General features: G+C 39.6%; 1 protein-coding gene across 3 annotated transcripts in view; it reads right to left on the bottom strand.

Annotated features, from left to right (window-relative positions):
• Positions 1-8,300, bottom strand: part of Rp2 (RP2 activator of ARL3 GTPase) — a 37,780-nt gene extending 29,480 nt beyond the window's left edge. For all 3 annotated transcript variants that reach the window (XM_031344466.1, XM_031344407.1, XM_031344350.1), the window contains exon 1: positions 8,042-8,300. In XM_031344466.1, coding sequence (XP_031200326.1) covers positions 8,042-8,143 — 102 coding nt within the window. In that variant the 5' untranslated portion in view covers positions 8,144-8,300. The remainder of the gene's footprint in view (positions 1-8,041) is intronic.
• Positions 8,301-8,306: the final 6 nt, after the last annotated feature.

Below are 8,306 nucleotides of genomic sequence, written 5' to 3'. Positions count from 1 at the left end.
AGTGAGTTCCAGGACAGCCAGGGCTACACAGAGAAACCCTGTCTCGAAAAAAACCAAACAAACAAAAACAAAAACAAAAACAAAAGGAAGGCCAATGCCAAATAATCTCAAGTTTTGAGACTACCCTGAAAAAAAAAAGGCTCAGAAATTTTAAAATAGTAGATAATTTACAAACACGATCTAGAACTGCCATGGAATGTTAACTATATTTGCAATTAAATGCTAAAATATTATATGAGAAGTTAAAATCACAAAAGTAATTAATAATTTAAACATTAAAGAACATAAACATAAAGGACAAGGTCAAAACATGTTTTAATAGACAAACTGTCAAGAATGATTAAGAAACAATACAATATAATGAATGAAAACACGGATATGATTATAAAACAGGTTTAAAGCAGAGCATCAGGTGCTGAGAGATGGCTTAATAGTAAGGAGCACTTACTGCTCTTGCAAATGACCTGGGTTTAGTTCCCAGCACCCACATCAGACACCTCACAAATGCCTATAACTTCAGTTCCAAGACTTTTGATGCCTTCTTCTGTGGGCACTTGCCTGCACATTGTGCACATGCATACACATAAAATTTACAAAATCAATAAACTGCTAAAAAACAGAATATAAGCAACTATATAGCCATTTTAATCAATAAATCTTGGTTACCCGAGAATATAACTCATATAATGTGGGCTTTACAGGCATTATATAAATAGTAACTAAATCTGATAATCAAATACCTTCTTTGTTATGTGTATGGGTGTTTTTCCTGCATATATGTGCCCAGGCTAGAAGAGTGTATCAGATCTCCTTGGAACTAGAGTTATGGATGGTTGTGAGTCACCATGTGCTAGGAATCATACTCAGGTCCTCGGAAGAACACCTAGTACTCTTAATGCAGAGCTATCTCTCCAACCCAATCACACACTGTCTTGAAGAGAACTTGAAGTTTCTCCACATCCCACTCTCCACTCCATCTCCAATGCACTGAAATTCTGATGCTGATCAAGAACAAAAGAGTAAAGCTTAGGATCTAGCCCAGTAAGAGCACTTGTCTAGTGTATGAAAGGCCAGAGTTCAATTCCCAACACTGAAAAAATGGGAACAAACTAGCACTCACGGACATTCAGTTAGGCCACTCTTCAAGTTGACCAACTTCTGATTAGGAAAATAAAAGAACTAAAGCAGGCAGAGGCACTACTTCTAATAACCACTGTAGGTCTTTCTTTCCATTATGTAGTCTCTTCTCTCCAATACCCCAAGTAAAGGGAGGCTGAGGCTGCTTTCCTCTATGAAAAGCCCATACCAGGACATGGGAATATAGTTATAATGCAGGCTAATGGGAGCCTGTTCTAGTTCCAGGTCTTAAAGTGAGAAAGAACATAAAAGGGTAGCTTAAGTTCATTCTGCATTAAATTTTTGGAAGAAAAAAGTATTCTCTGATCATGTTTCTGCTTATCTTCTTGGCACTGACACATTAATCACAGTGGAGGTGAATAGGTGAAGGGAAAAGACCACCAGGAGTTGACAGATTTCTACAGAGCTGAATGGGCAAGAGGAGCCAGGCATGTGTGGGCCCACACTCAAACAAATTAACACATACACACATCATTACTAGGAGTTAAGAATTTTTGTTGCAAATACTGACATAAAATCTATTGCTAAATCACTGAGCTGCTATTTTAATAGGCTTGAATGTGCTGTGGACTTAATATTCGTGTCTCCCCCATTTTTAATGCTACTGGGGATTGAACCCTGGATCTCATGTATGCTAGGTAAATGCTCCACCACTGAGCTGTATCTCCAGCCAGTCTCCCCAAATTTCTAATTTGAAGCCCTAGACTTCAATATGGTGATATTTGGAGGTGGAGCCTTTGGGAAGTAATTAGAGGCCTTCATAATGGGAATATTGACCTTGTAAGATGTGGGAAAAAGAGTGGTAGAGCCAGTGAACACATAGAGGAAAAGTCCTAAAAGGACACAGCAAAAAGACAGCTATCTAAAGCCAAGACAGGCCCACTAGACAACAAATGTGCTAGCATCTCAGTCTTCTGAGTCTTGGGCTCTAGAAGTCTGACAAATAAACTTGCTGTGTCAGCCATCCAGAATATGGTTGTTTTGTTATAGCAGCCTGGCCTAGCTGGCTTCAACTAAAAAAGCCCTTCATCTCTATCTTTACCAGCACTTTCTTCTATGTGGGGTTGAGGGACATGTCTGTGCTTACTTTCTGATGAAATCTTATGAAGTCACCAATCCTGTAGGACTAGAACTCTACACTTATGAATATTATATAAGCTTATTTCTTTCATTAGTGGCCCTATAACCATGGAGGGACTTAGGTCTTCAACAATTTTTGACTAATACCCATAACAGCTTCCAATACTGAGGTATTCAATGTAATCTGTTCTTAGTTTTTCCCTAGACATTCCATTTTTACTGGCTTATGAGGATAAATTAATCCTGTAGCTAAAGATTCTATATACAGTATAAAATTACTTGGATTGTCAATCACTATTCAAAGGAGAAATGTAGGATATATGTAGGATAATATTTCCTCAGAAATTCCTAAATGTTCTTCAAATCAAAACTTAATAACTAATTTCAAGTATAGAATAATTTTGTAAAAGTTACTAGTTCTTAAAATGTCTAAAATTATAAGAATGGAATAGGTTGTAGTCTAAAGTGCTTTAACACAAGAGCCTTGATGAAATGTACATAGTTTATATCTATACGTATTATCTATAGCCCACATTTGGCCTCAAACTTGCTACATTAGCAGGAGTTGGAGTTAATGTGATATTAGTATCCAACAGTACTATTTAAGTATTATTTCCCTAACAGAAAACAACAGTGAACATCTTAATTCTTTACTAGGCACCTAGCAAAGTTTTCATTAAATTTAATTTTTTTTGGGGGGGAGGGGGTTCGAGACAGGATTTCTCTGTATAGCCCTGGCTGTCCTGGAACTCACTCTGTAGACCAGGCTGGCCTTGAACTCAGAAATCCACCTGCCTCTGCCTCCCAAGTGCTGGGATTAAAGGCGTGCGTCACCACCGCACGGCTAAATTTAATTTCTGTAGTTAACTTCAGTAATGATATCCTGAGATATACTAATGGAATCTTTTCACATTAATGGAAATCCAGATTGTAAAAATAAAAAGTATTTTTAAAAAGCAGCTCATAGCAGATATGATTATTTAAGCTTTAAGGTGTACATTAAAGTTTTTTCTTTTAAAATACATTTAATAAAATACATCTAATGAAGGGTGTACTGGCTGGTTTTGTGTGCCAACTTGACACAGGCTGGAGTTATCAGAGAAGGGAGCTTCAGTTGGGGAAGTGCCTCCATGAGATCCAGCTGTGGGGCATTTTCTCAATTAGTGATCAAGGGGGTAGGGCCCCTTGTGGGAGGTGCCATCCTTGGGCTGGAGGTCTTGGGTTCTATAAGAGAGCAAGCTGAGCAAGCCAGGAGAAGCAAGCCAGTAAGAAACATCCCTCCATGGCCTCTGTGTCAGCTCCTGCTTCCTGACCTGCTTGAGTTCCAGTCTAGACTTCCTCTGGTGATCAACAGCAATGTGGAAGTAAGGTGAATAAACCCTTTCCTCCCCAACTTGCTTCTTGGTCATGATGTTTGTGCAAGAATAGAAACCCTGACTAAGACAAAGGGTTAGAGAGATGGCTCAGCCAGTAAGAGCACATACTGTTCTTGTAGAGGACCTGAGTTCTCAGCACTCATGTCAGATGGCTCATAACTGCATGAAACTCCAATTTCAGAGGATCTGATACCTGTTTCTGCTCTCTATAGGCATTGCTCTCATGTGTAAAAACCCATACTCAGATTTTCACATACATACATAATTGTAAAATAAAAACTTAAATATATTTGTAATAAAATATTGAAATTAGATAATAGTTATTTGGGGGGAAAAGATGGAACATCAATTAGACTCAATAAAGTCAGTGGCCCTTGGACCTTGAAGCTCAGAATACACATGGAGAGTGCTTGTCCTTCAGCCCCATTTGAGCTCCCAACTGAATGCCTGTATCAACCTGACAATCACCTTTGGGGATAAGCCATCCTGAAGGCAATCCTGGAACCACTACTCAAGTTGCCACAGTTGATGCCATATAGTCAACCCCGATTAACTGTATACAACAAAGGGCAGAGTCCTAAACAAAAACAGTACATGCCAGTGTTTTAAGATATTAAGTCAATTGACAACTAAATTACCTCACATATTTAGAAGATGATGAAAATAGCATCTAGCTTCCTATCTACTACAGATACTTCTTTCTAGCAGGTCACCTATCCAACCTCTGAAGGTTCTACATAGACATCAGTTCCCTATAAAGTCATTCCTCTATTGATGAACAATTCTTGGAAATTATATTCTCCTATAAATTGTACTTGAAGTGTTTCTGGAGATCACAATTACTATCTAATATCTCTTCTTCAGGGCAGGTCCTCGCCTTGCTAAATTGTGCAGAACGCTTTAGGACTAGCCAACTTTATAACTAAGAAACTTGAAATGCACAAATTGGCTGGTTTACCCAAAGTTGAACAACAGACAGTTGAATTTCTGGTCTGAGGCTCTGGCTTTAATAAGTATTATTTCAAATAATCATGAGACAAATGTAGCAGATACAAGTGTGTTCTTCATACTCAAATCACAATTTTCATACTTAGGCCATCATTTGGAAAACTAATTCTTTTTTTTTTCCTTTTTAAGGAGTCAAGATCTCAGTCTCACAATGACCATACTCACACAGGGCAGCCTGAAACTCAGGAGGCTGGCCCCAAGCTTCCCAAGTTGTTAGAATTATAGGTGTGCACCACCTTGCCCAGTCAGAGGAACTATTCTTTCTATTATTGAGGCGTATTAGCATGAATAAGTGGAATTGAAAACTCCCTTTCTGTGCCACTCATTCTCATCTCATTTTGCCTCAGTATTTCCCATTTTCACTCCAAAGGGCAAGTAAGGTCTTAGAGGGCAAGAATAATAATTTTGGCTCTTCCTTGGTGTTTGAATACATATACATTGAATAATTTGCTCAACTATTAAATAAAGCATACAAATAATAAGAAAAGGAATTTCTTTCCAAATGATTTAAACAGAGATCTTGGAATCCAGAATATTTCTCATGTCAGGGTAGTTTTTTTTTTTTCTTTTTCAAAGTCAGCAGCAATGGAAAATGGCTTCCTTCCACTGTTGACTGTAATATGTAAGTTGCCATGACACCACTTAGTCCTCAAACATTCTTTCTAATTGAGACAATTTCTCCTTGCTTCAGTCCCTTAAGACTGACCCAATTACCCAACACAAAACACAAAACCCATGGGGTATCCGTCAACTCTGATTATACAACCTAAGGAAACTTTAAACATCACTTTTCCAATGGTAAGGAAATTACAGGCAACTCATTTTTTAAAAAAAACTTTTACAGGTTGACTAATTGCTTGTTCTAACTTTAAACCACACAGACTTAAGACTCCATGATATTATGAAAACCTGAAACAAACCATTTCTATTGCTACAGATAAAATGTATCTTAGTTATTTCTGTAGGCTGTATATTTACATTCAATTCCTTGTAGTGAAAAAAACAAGTTTCACATATATGCCTATGTATGTTTAAGTATGCATAAATACAACCTACTGAGTCTGGTTTTGCTGTTTGTATGTATACGGTTTCAAGGCTGACATCTTTTCTTTTTTTCTTTTCTTTTTCGAGACAGAGTTTCTCTGTGTAGCCCTGGCTGTCCTAGAAGTCACTATGTAGACCAGGCTGGCCTCGAACTCATAAATCCACTTGCCTCTGCCTCCCCAAGTGCTAGAATTAAAGGCGTGAGCCACCACTGCCTGGCAAGGCTGACATCTTTATTGAATAAAAATATGTAAAAAATATAAATGAAAAAATTTTAATGTTCCTATTTCCACCAGAAAGTTTAATGCAGCTCACATGGTGGGAGAGGGGACACTTGAATGTTAGTATCCACTATGCCAGTTTTCAGTACTTTTACTTAGATAAAGAGCACAAGAAAAAGAAATCACAGAACACATTCATATGAAAGATCCCAACTATCAGGGTGTGGTAGCACAAGCCCATAATCTCAGTACTCAGTACACTCAGGCAGGTGGATTGCCAGAGATTCAAGGCCAGCCTGAGCTACGTAATGTGTAACAGTATAGACAGAAGTACATATCAAAACATTGTCTCTAGCATAAGTTGGTGATGCATGCTTACAATTCCAGCAATCAGGAGATGGAGGCAGGGGGATCAGACAGATATTCAGGGCTATGCAGAGTTACTTTAGACCTTGTATCAAAATATAACAAAAAAGATCCTGTTGCAAAAATAACATAATATAACAAGACCAGAAGAGCCCAATTAACCAGAACTTTGTAAGTAGAAGTTAGCAGAAAGACAATTATTATGAAACAGTGAACTACAGCCAACCAAGACTACTGAAAAGAAAAGCACACTTTTACTTTTAGTCTGACACTTTCAAACAAAACAACCAAACAAAAACTCCCTCTGCAGCAGGAAGTTCAAGTTTAAAGAGTGCTGTTTAGCTAGGGATGCCACTCAGTGGTAGAATGCTTGCCTAGCATTGGGGCAAGGCACACTCAGCGCTGGGGAGAAAAATTTAAACAGCATTATCAGAAATTCCAAGGCTGCTGAAAATGAATATTTCAAAATCCACCCACCAAATAACTTTGATGGATACAATCTTCTTATAAAACAGAAAATACACCACTTTCCTACATGACAAAATACTGCTATATAAGAGGAACAAAAGACCACATGGCCCAAGAAGGGTTTCAGAGTCAAAGGCAAAAAGCTGAGCCTGAGAATTCCATCAGCATCTTCCATTTGTTAAAAGCCAACATTTTGAAAATGTCATTTATATGAATGCCTAAATTCTGCTGGGGATTAGAAATGATGCAGGATGATTTGTTATACCAAAACAAGACTTGCTATAAAGTATTTTTGGTCAAAGGTGTTGCATTAAGCAATAGTTAACTGTTCATGGTACCTGTTTAAAAAACAAGCTCTCTTATATTGTTTGAGAAACACAATAATTGATGTCTACAAGTGTTTTACTAAGCAACTATACTAGCCGGGCGGTGGTGGCACACGCCTTTAATCCCAGCACTTGGGAGGCAGAGGCAGGCAGATTTCTGAGTTCGAGGCCAGCTTGGTCTATAAAGTGAGCTCCAGGACAGCCAGGGCTATACAGAGAAACCCTGTCTCTAAAAACCAAAAAAAAAAAAAAAAAAAAAAAAAAAAAAAAAAGCAACTTATACTAAGCAGAAATGAAGAACTATGTAGAAAGAGGAACCAATGTAAAATGTATGCCTAAGTAAGTGCGTTTTGTGCAAGGTTAGGAGACTTTTTCCAACCTTTTCGGATACATATACATATATGGCGTTTTCATTCATATAAAGCAGCAATAATCAACTACTTCCTGGTTTGTTTTGAGCACTTTAACCTTACACAATACATTCCAAGACTGCCTCAATTTTCATTATTCTTTGCTCATAAGTAGAAGACGAGAATAAAGGTAGACATGAAACAGTCCACTTAATAACTGAGTAAGATCAAGAGACACCAAGAGCGATTTGCAGAGGACGGCAGACAAAAGAGTAACAGCTTGGGAATACAAACCGCAGAAAAGATGAGAATCAGTCCTGTGTTTGTAATTCGACCACGGGACCAAACTCCTTTGGCCACTGCTGGTGAAACAAGCTGATTGGAGATTCAGCACCTTCCCTGCTCTTTCCCTCCCTGAAGTCCTTTCTAGCATCGGGGAGTCAGGGTGCAGAGCCTACAGAGAGGCCCTGGGAGTCTAGTTAGGCTGACCACCAACTCTATGCCTCCTTTGGGCCCTTCACATCCCGCCCCCAAAGTCGTGCGATTTCAGCTGCCGGTGCGCGCCAGTGAAAGCCAGTTGTGGGCCACCCGCCAAGCTGCCCGCTCTCTTCTGCTGCAAAGGGCAGCCAAGGAGGACACAAAGCAGGGGATCCCCAAAACATCACCTTCTCCCGTTGGTCCCAGCTGTATAGCTTGGGCTGCTCCTCCTCTTCCTCAGCCCGCGACTCCTTTTCACTCTTCCGCCTCTTAGTGAAGCAGCAGCCCATGGTGCCGGCCTAAGGGTCCTGCTTGTGGGCCCCACTCGCTCAGACACCTCTCAGAGGGTGGGGGGAACCCAGGGCGACTCAGCCAACAGCTCCCCGGACACCGCCCAGGAGAGCAGCCCAGCCACCGGCAACCCTCAGCACTCCCGCCAGGCCCAACACCCTT

This window comes from Mastomys coucha, chromosome X (genome assembly GCF_008632895.1).
Source record: "Mastomys coucha isolate ucsf_1 chromosome X, UCSF_Mcou_1, whole genome shotgun sequence".
Taxonomy (NCBI): domain Eukaryota; kingdom Metazoa; phylum Chordata; class Mammalia; order Rodentia; family Muridae; genus Mastomys; species Mastomys coucha.
Note: the sequence above shows the minus strand (reverse complement) of the source record. Positions and strands in the feature narration are given on the sequence as shown.